General features: G+C 42.0%; 1 protein-coding gene across 1 annotated transcript in view; it reads right to left on the reverse strand.

The window, feature by feature from the left end:
• The window catches only part of LOC112111326 (glucose-6-phosphate exchanger SLC37A1), a 56,384-nt gene that overhangs the window by 10,346 nt on the left and 28,427 nt on the right, over positions 1–17,611 (reverse strand). The window contains exons 9-12 of the mRNA XM_029911568.1: positions 16,533–16,616; positions 6,143–6,274; positions 3,077–3,167; positions 1,531–1,593 (exon numbers count right to left, since the gene is read on the reverse strand). Of these exons, the coding sequence (XP_029767428.1) occupies positions 1,531–1,593; positions 3,077–3,167; positions 6,143–6,274; positions 16,533–16,616 (370 nt within the window). The remainder of the gene's footprint in view (positions 1–1,530; positions 1,594–3,076; positions 3,168–6,142; positions 6,275–16,532; positions 16,617–17,611) is intronic.

Consider the following 17,611-nt stretch of genomic DNA (forward strand, 5'->3'; position numbering starts at 1 on the left):
GGAAAGCGGCCTCCTTTTTGTTCTTTGTTTGTCCAGTGCCTTGCACAACGGGGCTCTAAATTCATGACTCGGGTTCCTGGGTGCTACTGCTATACAAAATGAAACAATAATAATAAATCCATTTCTCATCAAGGAGTTAAACCCAGAAAATAGGAGCCTGCATCAGGGAAAGAAAAGACCCATGGATCAATATTCTGGTAAGCATGTGGATGGCAGGAGAACTAACCCCCAAATTACAGATAAATACTTTTGAAGTGCTCTTTCCTATTCCATTTGACCCAATTATTATAGCCCTTTTGCAATAATTTTTCAAGTGCACTTTTGTTTTCCCAACTCTTCCATACTCTACTGCCCCCCTTCCCTCTTTTCAAAGGGTAACCCTCACAGCAAAATGCCCAGCTATATATATATCGCACTGACACATCTGGGTCCCCATCAAGCTCTGCAAGTAGCTATGTTGGTGGCTTGGATTTGCAGTGGAGCGAGATTTGTGTTTAGACTGCTGAATAAAATCTCTATTTTCCGGGTGCCAACTAGGCTTGGTCTACACTTAAAAGAAGTCAACATAGCTATTTTGGTCAGGAGTATGAGCAAGCCCACATCCGATTGACATAGCTATGTCAACATAACCCCCAGTGTAGACACAGTTATGTCAATGGAAGTTGACATAGAATAATAGACTCTTAGGACTGGAAGGAACATCGAGAGGTCATCTAGTCCAGTCCCCTGCCCTCATGGCAGGACTAGGTATTATCATAGCTACTGTTGTTCCGGGAGGTGGTGTTCTTAAGGTGATGGAAAAACTCCTTCTGTCAATATAGGGTCCCTCTACACTATACGGTTATGCCACCATAACTACAGCCATGCAGCCACATTGGTATAGTCTCTAACACGGAGATACACCTACCTATGCTTGCTTTAAATTGCATGGTGTGAAATTCACTTCTCCTGCACAGAGCCTGAGTGGAGAGGAGTAGTGCAGGTGAAATTCAGGGCCAAGCTGGAGCAGTGGCTGCAACCCCTTTCTGTCACTTACTCAGTGTACTGGGGCCATTAGATCTACATAACTCTGGATCCAGTGAAACCTCCTCCAGCTTACCCCAATCACTGCCCTGGAGACCCCTTCTGTGGCACATTGGGCAGAGGAACTGCAAAATTGGTGTAGTGCTGCTATGCAAGGGTGAGGACAGGATACCTTTTTGGGTCAGGGATGTGGTGACAGAGGGGAAGAGAGGGGTAAAGGGACAGAGACAGAAGTTTCTATGACACTAGGATCCTCCAATCTTTCTTGCACCAGGATCAAATAAGGGGCTATGGATTTATTCCCCTAGACCTGCTACTAAGGCTGGTCACATGGCATAGGATTTGGCTGTAAGGGCCCCATCCTGCTCCCACGGGAGCCAATTTTGCCATTTTCTGGTGGATGCAAGATCAAACCCCAATTTCTTAGTAAAAGAGTAAAACAGAACAGCTACGTGTACTACAGATTTCCTAACCTAGGTCTGATTAATAATAGTGTGTTAAACTTACCAAAGATTCCACCCACATCGAACAATGTAGAAAGATCCCCAGCTCTTTTCGCATCAAGATGCTCTAACAATAAAAGCAGAATAAATCTGATTAGAATAGCCTCTCACTTCAAAACTATGAGAAATTTCTTCATTTTATTCAGATCCATATGTAAAGCCTGGTCCACAGACAGCTTTTGCCCCAGAATAATTATGTTAGTTAGTGGTGTGATTTTTTTACCCATCTAGTTACAACCAGTACAACTTAGTGTGGGTGCAGTTATACTGGTATAAAGGTGCCTTACACCAGAATGACTTATTTACAAGAATAAGTTTTACTGGTATAAATAATTGTATACTGATAGAACTCTGTCCAAGCTAGAGGGGCTCATACCACTTGAGTTAAAGTGGTAAAACTTGTGTGTACACAAGAATTTTCTGGTTCATTAGCAACAGTCTTAAAAATAATCAGAGCACCACACTACTAATAAGTACCAGTAAGTAATGCTGCTTTGTTTCAGAAACATGTTTGGTACAAATTAAGGCCACATAGGGAGCCTAATCCTGAAGCCCTTACTTATGTGACCAGTATCACTGGCTAGCTAGATTGTGTTGGTTAAACGCAGCCTGGAGTAAAGAACAGCGCAAAGCTGCAATGCCACAGGAGCAGAAGGAGGCAGAATGACTCCTTGAACTCCCCAGCATGCAAAGGGACACCTCTGCAACTGGATTATAAACCATACGCAACAAAGACCATGTCTTTGCATGTGTTTGCACAGTGCCTAGCACCGCGGGACATCTGAGTGCTACTGCAACATAGGGTGGAATATTCAAAAGCACCTATGGGAGTTAGATGCCCAACGCCTCTAATGTTCATATAGTAAAACTAATTATATTGTTTTTAAACATAAAAAACTTATTAGCTAATCTTCTCCCTTCATCAAACCTATTACCACAGAAGTATTGGTGAGTAGGAGGGCATACTGCAGCCTGTCAAAGGATGTAGTGAGTGTCCCTACTGCACACACTTCCCTACAGGCATTCTGCCTGCCTGTCTCTTCTGGTCTTGAGGCTGTGGATTTAAAAGCCAGAGGATAGCCCAAAGAATATGAACTTCTTGGGGCAGCATGCCTTCCTCTACGTTCTGTATGGCACAAAGCACAATGATAGTGATGATCTAATAAAATAAATAAATAGTAGTAATAAAGTCATTCCTTTGTGCAGCTTATTAAGCTCTTTGGGATCCATCAGGATATAAGGCACCATTATAAATATATGATTATTATAGGGTTTATTTAATTAAATATTTTTGGCTGGTTCTCAAGAGCGAAAGACATCACAAAGACTTGCAATTTTCAGAGAGAAATCAGATTCTTATTTTTGTGGTCGCTATCTCTTAACTCTCAGTACGTATCATTGACATACATAAAAAACGGCAGTCTTTCAACTCTACTAGGGCAACCATAGCTTAAAACAAAAGCAGTAATGTTTATTTTCACGTGACTAGGCTCATCATAGTTCATGACACTCTCTAACTAAACACTTGTTTTCTTCCCACAGATACTTACCTACGTTTGTGATATAGAGTGGAAGCCAGAAAAGGAAAGTGTAACTGACTAGTTTAGCAAACAACAAACAGAGAGAGAATTCTATGACTCCCTAAGGAAAGAAAAGAAAAAAGAAGAACAAGGTTAGTACCTAGACATGCAGTATTGTTGTTTCTTTGCTTCTGTTAAACCACACCATGCAAGCAATCTCCAAATGGCATCTTAAGCCTTTCTGTCTCAGGAATTTCTCCCTTGAGACTTCCTGTTCTGGAAGCATGAAGCTTGTGATCAAAGCAGATTGCAGTATTCTACTTGTATATCTTTTTCTCTCCATGTAACTGTAACCAGAAACCAGAATACTAATAAGGACAGATAGAGCTTATAACCACTTCAGAGATTGACAGTGATTTTCTGTCATGTTACATGTATCTTCCCTTTTATAGAACTGATCTGGGTGCATACTGTTGCGACCTGGGGGTGTTTTCCCATCAACTTAAATTGCGCCAGGATTTCACCAATGGTATTTATTTTTTCAAAAATCCACACAGCCCGTATGGTACATGGTCTCAAAGAGGTGCCTAGTTAGGACTCAGCACAGTAAAAGTGGGTGCTTATTTAACATACAAGTCTCAGTATTCTTTTACCCTATTGCCTTAGCTGAGAATTCTATGTAAGGTTAAGTTATTATAAAAACACAGCTGAAGTTTATTTGACTGCCACATAAACCTGTTCCTGTCAATCCTTCCCCCACCATTTGCCATCTTCTGGCAGCAGTTTGGGGTTTTACACAGTTTTAAGTTCTTGCTGTTATGCTACTCCTGCAAGTGTCAATATGGATTGCTGGAGATTTGCCCCACCACCACCACCACCACATTCATGCTTTCCCATCCCCCTCAACACCCTCCCTCCCCCATTCACACCTTGAGGTATTTAAAGTGTTATTCATTCCCACCAGCAAGTGACAGGAGAAGTGAAAGGGGAAGACTCCAGGAGAAGGCAGAAGAGGATATTTTAGATACATATCACCTTACTGTTGCAGGATCAGGTACTGGGTAGAATCTAAGGGTACAGGAGGGTAGCATATAGTGCCAGCAGCTCTTTCCTACATTCACACCGGCCCAATATCAGTTCCAGCTGGATTTCATTTGTGTTTCCCTGAGCAGAGCTATTACCCTGAATTCAAACAAACTCCCCCTTTCCTTTTATCCAGCAGCCTGAAAGTTTGAGTGGTAAGATGCTCCCCTACATAAGCCATAAAATGTGCTTTCAAATTAGGAGCTTTTGAAAATGACAATTATCATTTATGAACCTACTAGTGATGGAAGTCATCTGCCTGAAAAGGTGATGCCATTTGTGACACCTGCCCAAATTAAATCCTACTGTAAGCAGGTATAACTCTACTGACTTCTGTGGCGTTATAGCCTGCTTGTACCAGGATAGAGCACGGTCCACTGACTCTATGGAAGATGTAGATAGGAGACTAGGTAGGAGTTTCCATCATATTTTAACAATTGTTGAATTCATTTTTCAATTTAACACTTAAACAACATAGGCAGCCAATTAATGCAGTGAAGCCCTGGTGTAATCAAGTGCTAATCAATGTTATTAATATTTCATAATGTACATCAATACAACTACTCCAAATATGAGGACAAATACACATACAACGGGGTAATGGGCTATAGAATATTATATTATATACCAAATTCATATAGCTCAACTTCAGACTTCCACTTCATACCCACCCACCAAAAAGCAAAACCAAAACACATCTGACAAAAAAAGCACATGCACTGAAGTTCAGCTTGCTCATACTGGATGAAGAGTTCATCCCACTTAAGGAGATCACAGAATTGCAGAACCACTGGGACTAAAGCTGGTCAGAAATCAGAACTTTTGTCCTGCAGGAAATTCTGATATTTCAACATTGTTTTTTGCCTCAAAACAGGATGAAAAGTCAAAATTGCTACATTTTTCAGGGAATGAAAAGTTCCAAAAAATTTCTATTTGGAAACATTTTGTTTCAGTTTGACATTGAACTGCATCTGCCTAAGCTGCCAGTGCCTCCTAGGAATTGTAGTTCAGATGCCTCATGCCCCCATTCTCCTCTACGAGCCAGGTTCCCCAGCAAAAACTACATCTCCCATGATACACTATGGCAGTTCAGCCAGAGGGAAGACCGAAGAGCATCATGAGAGATGTAGTCTAGCTGAGAGGCCTGACTCAGAGAGTAGAATGAGGAAGACCTGAATTACAACTTCAGTGAAGTACCATGGTAGCTCAGGTGGATGCAGATTAAAATTGAAGTGACTCAAAACATTTTGATTCTATTCAATAAACGGAAATATTTTGATTCAGGTCAACCCTACCCCAACAATTTTTTTTTTCCAATTTTCCATTGTGAAAAATTTCAAGAAAAATCAGTATTTTTGTGAAAACTACATTTTCCCATTAACCCCTCCCCCCAAATTAGATAGAAAATTCCAACCAGCTCTAACTGGGACTAGTCAGTTACCTGAGGTTTCAAGGCGCATAAGAAGAGGTGATATGAAAGGACAGTTCTGTCGCCTCCGCAGAAGAGGCTGTAGGTATTTCAGCTACTCCCCCTCCATCCCTGACAATTCAAGGTTGCCTCTCTGATCCCCTTATTTCTCTCCCCTCATACATAAATATTGTCCCATTATGTTAATAATGTCATCACACTCTTGGGTTCTGAAGTGTGTGAGTGCTAGCTATACAGCTTAAAACTCCAAGAGCAGGTTTAAACTTGCACTCACTAGTTTTTTGGATGTTTGTAAATTCTAAATAAATGTGATTTATTAATGTATTCAGTTGGCTTCTTTGAGCCAAATGTTCCCTTTTTCTGTATCCTCTCTTCTTCTGAATAGGACACCCACTTTGTCTTATACCATAGACCCCCTGATTCCCGACATCCAGTTAAAACTCAACAGGACTGAATAAAATACCAGTTTTGAGATGGGAAAACCAACTTTGTCCACTTCTCCATTTAAACTGTATAAAAATCAGAATCTTGTCGGATAAAACCCAAGTCAACGTACAGTGGGTAAGACTAATGCATGTACTCACAGGTATTCGCAAAGCACCTATGAAGCTTATAGCTGACATTCTAGTTCCACCTTCCCCATTGACTGCCACGTTATGGTTCAGTGGCACTGTGAAGTTCTCTCTTTCAGGAAGCAAACACTGCATCGCTGGATCCTACATACAGTTTCCCACCACCACAAAAAGAAAAGTAAATACATTAAAATGTATGTAGTAAACAACCAAGTCATTCACAAGTCTTATGACTTTACTTTTTGTACTACAGAAAGTGATTCACGGATTCTGAAATCTTTAGTGAAAAAAGCACTATTTTTTAGGGCAGCATGCATTTACTTCTGCAGTCAAAGCACTACAGTATCTGTACTGTGAGCAGATTTCAAATTGCAAAACCACTACACATCATAGCGTGCCCTGAACAGAACCCAGCTATTGGAAATTGACTTATTTCTTCTACTTTTCAATGGCTTCTCCCCATCCACCATTCAAATGTAGTCTCACTGGTTGGAGTTGAAAACACTTCTTGGTTAATATACTGAAGATATCACTGACATTACCTGGCTTCTAAATAAATATTAAGCTGATTTTTCAGAATTTCTGTCCCTTGTATCTTCACATTCATCAGTTTAAGTAGGGATCATTGGTACTGTTCAGGTATGTATAGCATATGCTTAATTTTAAAAGACTCATGAGTTTGTTTTGTTCCTGACCTCTATTTTTCAGTCTTACTCATTCATGAAGTGACACCTATGAATTAGATCAATATTATCGAAGGGCTAGATTCTGATGTTTTACACTGAGTAGTACTGTGACAGTCAGCAGCGACTCCCCCCCCCCCCCCCCCTTAACAGCTAGCAGCCGTTATGGCAGCCAGCGGCCATTAGGGGGAAGCAGACACCTCAAGTACACAGTAGCCTGAACTTTTCAACTGTCTTCCCTTTCAAGGCCTTGAGGTAGTTGGAGCTGGTCCCAAACTGGTTTTCTCTGACCAGATAGCAGAAGTACAGGGTCTGTTAACCACCAATCAAATGTTAACACGACCAGGGCCTGTGTTTGAGTGTATAAAAGATCTTTGGCTTTTGTATGAGTTAGAGTTTTTGTACCAAGGTGCAAAGCTCTCCTTTCTTCTGCAGAATAAAGCAACCTTTTCCTTATCCCTGTCTGGCTGTTACTGGCTCTCAGCTAGGAGGACCCAACATTTCGGTAACAGTTTCTGGCGACCCAGATGGGACCCTCCTAGCTCGGACATTGGACTCTGGATGGCTGCGGCGAACTAGGAACGGCGCCAACGGGGTGCTTAGCCCCTTTTCCTCACTTCACTGCAGCCCCTGGGGTTCATGCTCCGATAAGGTGAGCCCTAATAGGATAAGGAAACACTATCTGGTTCTGGTTCTGTTCTGGTTAACTGGTTAATGAATTTCTGTCTTGTACGCTTGGGTGTTAGGTGTGTGGGCGGAACGGAGCTTCTCGTTTGTAATTCCTCGGGGTGGAAGCCATAGCGAGTGAGGAAGCCCTGAGGTCGGATTGAGATTCTTCTGTCCCGTCCCCTGTAACAGTCGGGGTAAGCAGAGATTTCTGGATTAGACCGTAATTCCCTCCACCTTTCTGTCTAATTCTCAGTTTGAGTGTCAGAAGGGGGATGGGTGGGTCTCAGAGGAAACCCTCTAAGGATAGCCCTTTGGATTATATGTTAAGTAAATGGCCTTTACCCGGTGTTCAGAAAAGAATGTCGAAGAGACGCTTGTTGCAGCTTTGCACCCAGGATTGGCCAGCCCTGGGCACTGATTGGCCCGAATCCGGATCTTTTGACATTCCGACTTACTTAACTCCCTTGCGCCTGGTAATGGAAAACCAGGCACTGGGACAAATGGATTATTGTTTTTTGTGGGATCTGTGTTTTATAAGTTTGAGATGAATTGGTATTGTTTAAAGTTGCAAAAACCGAGAATACTTTTGCCAGATACGGGAAACTAGTGTTGTTTAATATGGTATTTAGCCTTTAATCCTTAAGGTGACTTAATGCTTTACGAGATTTAAAATGTTTTAAAGAAAGACCAAAGGTTGTGGCTGCTGCAGGGTAGTCAAAGCCAGGAGAATAAAAGATTTGAATTTGTTTTTGGGTTACAAAATAGCAGATGAAAGATCTGGTAAAGAGAGAGAAGGACAGTGCCTCTGGCTCTATGTGGTCGAACTGTCTTACTAGGGGTGCATGGAGATTTTGTAAGCACAAAAGAAATAGTTACACCTTGTGTAAAAATTGATGTGGCTAGTGTTGTGGAAATTGAATTGTGGAGAGGATGTGCATTTCCCCCAGAACATGTGCAGTGTATATTGTAGTAGAGGTAAAAGAAATGCAAACCTACCAATATAGGTTGTGTTGTCTTTTTCAGATCAGTGTGTGTTTGAAAGCAGAAGTTAGAAGTAAAAGGCAATCAAAAGTCTGGGAAAGTTAATTGTGTCCCTTTTTAAGTAAGAATCTTTAAGCTGTGGATAGCTTTGGATCTGGAAGCAAGCCAGAAAGCATCTGTATTAATGCAATTTTCTAACTAATAAGGTAGAAGCCACTGAAACCTGGGCTGCCTATGAAACAAATACCAGGAAATATGGGGTGATTCCTCTGTTTTGCCTAAAATCAACAAGAGTATGTGTATATAAAGGAAATATTTTAAGCAATGACTGACTGCCCAGAAGGGGTAGACCTCTGTTCTTTTGTCTTTCAGATCATCAGAGAAAACGGATGCCAGCTGATTAGCATTCAACGTACCATGCATTTACTGGCCCAATAGGAATTATTTTTGTGTTCTATGTCCTGTCTTGTGGTGTTTGTCTTGTGGCCAAAATTGTTGTTAAAATTTGCATACCAACAGTCTTTGGAAGCAAGGACATGGAAGGATAACCCACTTCCCATATTGCCCATGGGATCCTTCTGGCTACCTCAGATTTCTAGCCAGAGGGCTGGGGAGGGAGGAAAGCTATTGGACACCAGAGGTTGTACCGAGTGGACTCCTCAAAAGTGGGTGTGCTTGTCCTGGTTTGTTGCTCCAAAGCTCTGTAATAAAGTTATTTTACTGGAAGGGTAAATGGCATACATTGAATAATAAGACTAATGTACTGTATAATGGCAATGTGTATATGTTCATTGTTGGGAAAAGGTGTATGAGTGAAGAGTGGAAGTTTCCTTTGTAGGTTAAAAGAACCCAAGAAGGGGAGAAGGAAAAAGAACAGAACGAGTTAACTGGGAAAAAAAATAGCTAGCAAGCTCAGTCCAAAGATAAGATGCTGGCCCCATCCAAGGACATTGCCCACAGCTAAGACTTGCCTGACAGCCAAGAAAAGGGGAGCCTGAATGTGCCCAAGCACTATGAGATCTGCAAAACACTGCCAGGCATTAATGAAGTGTGTTAGGTTTCTTTTCTCACAGATAAAAGAAGTGCTACCCAAAGACCCTAGCAGCCCTGCCGTTCATTGAAACAAGGAGACTGAGTCTATGTAAAGATCCACCAACGAAAGACTGCTTTGGCTCCATGCTGGAAAGGCCCTTTCCAAGTCCTGTTAACCACCAACACCTTCTGCCAAGGACTGCCTACCTGGACCCATGCTTCTCACTGTAAAAAGACCCCTCCACCTCGGGAGGACTCTCCGACTGATAAGCCTATTTCTCCTTCTAGCTCTGCTGTGCCTTCTGGACAGCAGGAAAAAAGACAAGGTAAAGTGCTAATAACCTCTCCCTTGTCCACTGACAGACCTACTGTGCCTTTGAATTTTTTTTAGAAGACGCAAAACCATTACAGGGTGATGTGCTAGTAACCTCTCCCCTGTATGATGCTGAACCATGACTGTTTCAGGAAAAGAGAAGAAGGAACACTTGCTCCATTGAAACCATCAAAGTCCAGGGATTCCTGCCTACAAGAGACATTAAGAACTGACCCTGGTGAAGAAACAAAGAATTATACACTGGCAGGAAGAAACTTGTGGGACCCATGCTTGGGAATGTGGTATAGTACTACACCAAAGAGAAATGTATTAGGATATCAATGGACTGTGATTAACACTACACTAGGGACTGTTAAATTTTCATTACCCTTATCCAGTTTCCAGATCACCTCTACATACCCAAATTGCTCACAGGGGGCTGCCATTAGATTAGCACACAGAGGGCTTGGGTTATTTCCTCTAGAAAGAAAAGTGACTTGACCGGATCCCTATGGGATGGGGCCAATAGTGCAGCAGCAGTTTGGAATATTTTTAAGAACCAAGAACATGATGAGAAATTGGGGCAATTAGAAAAGGCCACTAGCCTTATTTCTGGGGCACAGCTAACCCAGGTACAGGCTGGAATTGGTGAGTTACATGTTATCTCCGCCCTTAGTTCTATGACCCAGAAGTTGCTGACAGGAATGGTATTGAATATCACTAAGGCTGGGAAGGTATTGCAGCGGGATCTAGCATGTTCAGGCTTGGCCCACTGCCCTTACAGACACATCAGGAGTACCATCTGATCTGTGGCCATGGAGACATACTTGGAGGCTTTCTGGGTGGAAGTGTGAACGTTCTCAATGCTCCTTCCAAGCATATGGACCGATTGGGGGGGGGGGGTGGGCTCCCACATACCGAATCCCGCCAGGTCCATGGAGAGGATGCACGTGGAATTGGGTAATTCACCGAGACATCTGGAAAATTAAACTACCGCCGATGCCCTGGTGGACTTGGCAACTGCACAGAGAAAACTAAGGCAGATGGTTCTCCAGAACCGCTTGGCTCTAGATATCTTTCCCTCCAGCTTGATCGCAAATTGCGCAACGGGCCTGACAATTTGGGTTTGTCAGGCCCGAAGGGGGGACTGTGACAGTCAGCAGCGACCCCACCCCCCTTTAACAGCTAGCAGCCGTTATGGCAGCCAGCGGCCATTACGGGGAAGCAGACACCTCAAGTACACAGTAGCCTGATCTTTTCAACTGTCTTCCCTTTCAAGGCCTTGAGGTAGTTGGAGCTGGTCCCAAACTGGTTTTCACTGATCAGATAGCAGAAGTACAGGGTCTGTTAACCACCAATCAAATGTTAACACGACCAGGGCCCGTGTTTGAGTGTATGAAAGATCTTTGGCTTTTGTATGAGTTAGAGTTTTTGTACCAAGGTGCAAAGCTCTCCTTTCTTCTGCAGAATAAAGCAACCTTTTCCTTATCCCTGTCTGGCTGTTATTGGCTCTCAGCTAGGCAGACCCGACATTTCAGTAACAGTACCTTACTCCACCTGACTTCAATAGCAGTGACACCAATTGCAGGGAGTGGGGAGAAGTGAGAGCAAATCCCTCCCTCCCCCCATGCTTTTTGCACTTGCCCAAAGTTCCATAGGCCACGGAGCAGGGGGGCCATGGCCCAATTATCTTTAAGCAGCTGTCCCATACTAAACAAATACAGCTGCTGCCAGAGCAGTCTGGACCAACACCCCAGCTGTGTAGTCACATTGCCACTAAAGTTTGACCTGGCCTCCCCTCTGTACACATGAAGGGGTGGCCAGGCCACGTTTCAGTGAATGGTGTTGCAACCTGGAGCATACGGTTACCACGCCACTGAAATTTTGGAGGAGCGGCGGGGTGAAATGATGTGGTGACCTGGCGCACCAGGAGCCTGTTCCTTTACAGCAGAGTGCAGGGGAGCCCACCGAGAACTCAAACTGGCTCAAGCACCATGTGGTAAGAGAGATGGACACTCCCTGGGTGAGGGAAACCTGGGGTCCCTTCAGGAGGAGGCAGTCGGGAAGGGACCATAATTTGATCATCCTCCCTTGGAAGTATCTGATTTGGCACCTCTGTTCAACAGTGCTGTTGGGATAAAGTACTATTCAATATGAGTAGGGACTGGAATCCATGCCTAAGTGTGTGAAGCCAATTATCCAGAGATTACATTGAAGCAAAACCTCTCACGTGCTCCCTCCCCGAATCTTGAGGAAGTTCAAACCTAAATCCAAGATTCAGCACTCACTCCCATGCGTGGTGGCAGAAATTTTGGATACAAAGCTGTCAAGGTCCATCAAAACTATTTTGCCAGCTTGTAAAAATGATAGGTTCAGTAGTTGTAGCAACCCAGTATTTCACCTGCACCCTGTGGCACTGTCACCCTTTAAGATGACCTAGCAATGCTTCTCTTTTTAGCTGCAAGACGATTTTAATGTACGTTCACCCTTCTCCTAACCATCACACATTTATATTAAATCTTGGTGAAGAGCTTAATACTATCACATTTATTTGAATCTAAGCTTGGAAAGGTAAATTGGTACATTATTCCACCCCCCCGTACTTGTGCGGTAGATGGAAAGTGTCTGATTAATATTAAACAAACTGACATGGAGAACAGATGTTACAGCTTAAAAATGATGGAACAGATTTGAAAATGACACTTTCTATTGAGTGATTTTGAAATAATCCTATTTATACTTTTGTTTTATTTTAAATGGCAACAAATTAGCAGTAGACACTTAATTTCAGTTTTTAATCTTTGAATAACTGAAACACCATTGATACTTTAGTTTAACATTTGCAATTCAAGCTATCAATCCCAAACACAAAACAAAAACATTGGTCAAAATCCCTTCAGTCATTATTCAGGAAAACTTCCTATTGACTTCCACAGGAGCATTGCTTGAATAAGGGCAGAGTAAACCCTGCAGGATACCTGTAAGCATAATAGCCTGATTGGAATTGTCTGAGTAAATGCTGCTCATTTCTCAGACAGGTGACTCTAAGCTTACTAATGCAAAGAGATGATAATTCTGAAGTGGAAGTTACCAATACACAACACATATCACCTCTCTTAGCAATTCAAGTTGGAGATATATATCAATATCTTGGAGTTAAGTGCTAGACTGAGCTAGATACGGAAAAAGCAATTTGAGCTTGGCAGGGATAATACTTTTCAGCTTTGTCAGTGAGAGTGAACAGACATATGGTACACTCCTGAGCTCTGGGGAAGGATTTATTATTGCTCAATAGTGTATAATTTTAAGAGGCCAACCTGACATGATAGGTAATGTATCTAGAAACACATTCTGCTTTTATTTGTTGCATATACTGAATATTATTTTTCTTGTTATAGTGTTTAGAGTGGTCAGCTAAGAATCAGTCAGAGCTGCCAATCTAGTATGCTAGGAATTGACTAGTTCTAAAACCACTGAACATCTGCTGTTTGTACAGGCAGCAAGAAGCAGAACTATGATAACCTTAGCTTAGCTATAGTGTACCCATTGTAAAAAATATATTCAACTCCACATTTACAAGAGCAAGATTAGATACAGTTATCCTCAACTGGAGGGGGAAAGGGCAAGGTCTCAAAAACAGAGCAGAGGCCAAGAGAGAGCATTTTTTGCCTGGTTATTTCTCAACATTATGAACAACTAACTCAGATAGCAAAGAAAACACACATTAACTCTGACAGATTTGACAGCAAGCACCCCAATGCTGCTCAGCCAGTGTCCGTCTGTCATGATCAAGATGGAACACCTCTCAGGATAAAGTCTCCTTATCCATTCAGTCTATAGCCTCTCTGCACAAACTGACAACAAGAGTGCCAATTACTGAGAATTATGATTAGAGCTGGCAGAGCAAATTACAGCCAACAGTTTATTTTCAAATTTCAGCTCTTTGTGTTTATGAATTGTCCAAAAACAGCTTATGAGATTCAAGACTCTTGCCATTATTTTAAAATTATTCCGAGCATAATACTGGCAAGTAACATCTGGGCTGCAGGTTGTACTCAAACAGTTCACTGTAGACAGTGAATATACTTAGTTCAGAATGGTTTGGTTAATTTTGATTGAACACATAGGTGACAAGTAGAACTGGTTGAAGTATGGTGTGTGGAAAGTTTTCCTACCTAAAAAATATGACTTTGCAATTGAAACTGAATTTTTGGAGGAGAAAATAATCAATTCTGAGAAACAAATTTCAATTGTTACCACAGGAAGACGTGAAAACAAAAGTGGTTAGATTCACATCAACATTTTGAAATGAAACGAAGATTTTTGTTTTGTTCTGGTCACAAGATATTTCTTTTCTCTGAAGGGACAAATCCAGAATCTGTTTTCTGGTGTGAATACCAGTACTCATTTACAAATGTAAAGTTTGCTCCTGTCAATAACTTCTAATAGATTAAATCCTTTCTATTTCCATGAATATTCCTGCAAGTAAACTCACTGGCCACTGGGGGGAGCAAACACAGTGGAAGCAGTTTAAGAATGAGTAATCTCAGAATTTTTGGCAGTATTTACCCAGGGCTAGTTTTTTTGTATGTTTCTCCCCACAGAGAATTAGATGAAGACTACTCTCATTTTAAAAAAAAAGTCTATATGACAAACAAGCAACCAAATAACCACCTACCACCTGTAGAAAACCTTTAAAAAATGGTCCTCAGGTGATATTCAGAGCTGTACTTCGCCAAGGAAATGAGATGTTACGTTGTCCAGTATCATGAATACTATACTTAGACTGCACTCAGTTCTCATTTTCAGAAGGATTGTTTTTGCAAACAAAGGGCCTGCAAAGTTCAGTAAATAAGTATGTACAATGGGGAGAGAGAATAACTCTATTCTTTTTCTCTATAGATGTTCTCAGCATGGAGGGTGGGAAGAGGTGCCTCCCAACCCAAAGTGTTCAGTCTCCATGCTGAAGTCCAACCGCTCAAAAAGTTACATATTAAGCACACAAATAACTAACCATTTCCCAAAAAAATCAGAGCGCTAAACAGTGGCCAATGCCTGCACAGAAGGGAGAGAGAGCATGGACTCTGCCTCCCATGGGTGGCCCACGTAATGGACCTCCAGAATCAGAAGTCCCTGCACTCAGGGGAGTGCAGGCGCTGCTAACAAGTTGCTTCCTCTGCCAGCAACAAGACAAAAGTGGAGAAGGCAGAATCATGCCTTTGAAGAGAAGTGGGTTTTTTTACCCACAAAAGCTTATGCCCAAATAAATCTGTTAGTCTTTAAGGTGCCACCAGACTCCTTGTTGTTTTTGTGAATACAGACTAACATGGCTACCCCTCTGATACTTGAAATCATGCCTTTGTTTCTCCACCCCGCAAACCAGGAGAGCTTGTTAGCTATGTGATGGGGGTCTATTAGGCACCGTAATAGGGTGTAGCAAATTATTCCTCTCCCGCAGGGAGCTCCAGGAGCCATTTTGTTCCCCTGGAGTGGTTCAGCTGCACATCAAGCCTTATTACAGGCTCTGCCTACCAGGCATAACTCAGGCCTTAGAATGAAAAGAGGAACACGTAAAATAGCTGCTCATCAGTAAGGGCTTGGTCCAGAGTCCTTGGAACTCAGTGGAAAGACTCACATAGCCTTTAATGGGCTTCGGATAACACCAAAGAAACAAAACCAGCTGTGTTGTCCCTTAATATGATGTGGGAGAAATGGTCTCTCCTCTACTCATTAGTGAATAATCAAATACATTCCCTTGTAATATATCATAAGAACATAAGAATGGCCCTACTGGGTCAGACCAAGGGTCCATCTAGCCCAGTATCCTGTCTTCTGACAGTGGTCAGTGCCAGGTGCCCCAAAGGGAATTAACAGAACAGGTAATCATCAAGTGATCCATCCCCTGTCGTTCATTCCCAGCTTCTGGCAAACAGAGGGTAGGGACACCATCCCTGCCCATCCTGGTTAATAGCCATTGATGGACCTATCCTCCATGAATTTATCTAGCTCTTTTTTGAACCTTGTTCTTATGTTCTTGGCCTTCATAGTATATTTAGTAAACAAAGGGATGCAGAATGAAAGGTACTTAAGTTTTGGTTATTTGTGCCTTGTAGTGTACAGCACATTACTCTGCTCTCCTAAATGAAACTCAGGGATGCGATTATTGCAGAGATTGGTCACAACTACAATGTTGGGATCTGAAGGTCTCCCAAATTTGGGGATGTTTTTGATCCAGGCTATCTGTTTAGGCTCATCCCCTTATCACTACTGTGAATTTTGCTGACATTGCTCTCGCTACTCTTCCCCTTCTTTTAAAATTAAATTTTCATTCTGAAGAACTCAAAGTGTACCACAGAACTGATGCAACTGGTTTTGTAGGCGAGGACAATAGGGCACAGAAGTTGTTAAATCTGTCATTGTTTTTAAGAAGCAGTAAATCTCCAGCCGAAAGCAAAAAACACTAAGGGGACACTACAGAAGAAATTAAGGGGAAGATTTTCATATGCATAAAGGGCAGTCAGTCACCTAGCTGTCTTTTGTGTCTTTGAAAAATCTCCCCCTAAAACACTGTTTACAGTAAGTTGAAATATTTTTATATTTATATTTTTCTATAAGATCTTTAGCAGATTGAAAAATTCATAGGTAAAGCCATTTTCATTGGAAAGATTATATCTGAGCTTAGAAAATCTTACATACAATTTTAACTTAAGAAATTTCATTTTACCCGAAGATTGTTGGTTTCTTTAAGATTTAAGGTTGGCTTATGGACTCTGAATTTATTTGTACCATTCATGTAGGACTTTGAGCTCTGAAAAAGAATTTTAAAAAGCACTACCTTAAAGAAGTCACTGATGCTAGAAGTAGGGTTAGACCCTACTTTTACATACCAAAGATCTATGTTCATCACACCTCAGATGCAAAGCTAAATGGAAAAACTTATGGTTTGATGACTGTACATTCTAGTTATTTTAAATTCAGGTGGAGTTCTGTGAATCTTGCAAAATGTGAAAGAGAAGGCACTTTTATATATTCTCATTTCAAATTGTGCTGTACACAGGAGCGGCACAGGAAATTCAGATTTTGAGCTGATTCTACTTAATGGCTTCGACATTTTTCACTATAAAATCCACATTTTGTAACAATACTTTAATCACAATTAGACTTCCTAAACTGATCCATTTATTTCAGAGGCTGCTATTAAGGAACAATTTCTCTCCTCCTCCCTCCCCATTGAAGATAAAGGTTTCTCACATTCTCATATAAAATATTCATTCTAGCTGTCTGAGCCCAGGAAGGGGGCACCACAGTTATAGTTGTGGTCTTTGGGGTCTTCCCCCCCCCCCCCGAGGATCTGATCCTATCTATCCTCTGTGGGCTCCCCAGGCCCCCAACTGGAACAGATCTAAATAGTTGCTTTCCTGTAAATATAGCCATTCATTTGCATGCACAGTTGCACATCAGTGCATGCTGAAATTGCATTCTTTGAAATATGTCACCATATGACACTTTATCTAAAAAGATTTGCCATTGATATGAAGTGTGTGGGTTGGGTAGCTTACATGTAAACCTTAAATGTATATTCACCACCAGGTAGAGAGAACATGGGGCTGTGTTCAGTTGCGTATAACATTAGAGCAGGGGTCGGCAATGTTTGGCATGCGGCTCGCCAGGGTAAGCACCCTGGCGGGCTGGGCCAGTTTATTTACCTGCTGACGCGGCAGGTTTGGCCGATCGCGGCCCCCACTGGCCGCGGGTTCCTGCCGCCCCCATTGGCCCGGGACGGCGAACCGCGGCCAGTGGGGG

This window comes from Terrapene carolina, unplaced genomic scaffold, assembly GCF_002925995.2.
Source record: "Terrapene carolina triunguis isolate 2854851 unplaced genomic scaffold, T_m_triunguis-2.0 Scaffold31, whole genome shotgun sequence".
Lineage (NCBI taxonomy): Eukaryota > Metazoa > Chordata > Testudines > Emydidae > Terrapene > Terrapene triunguis.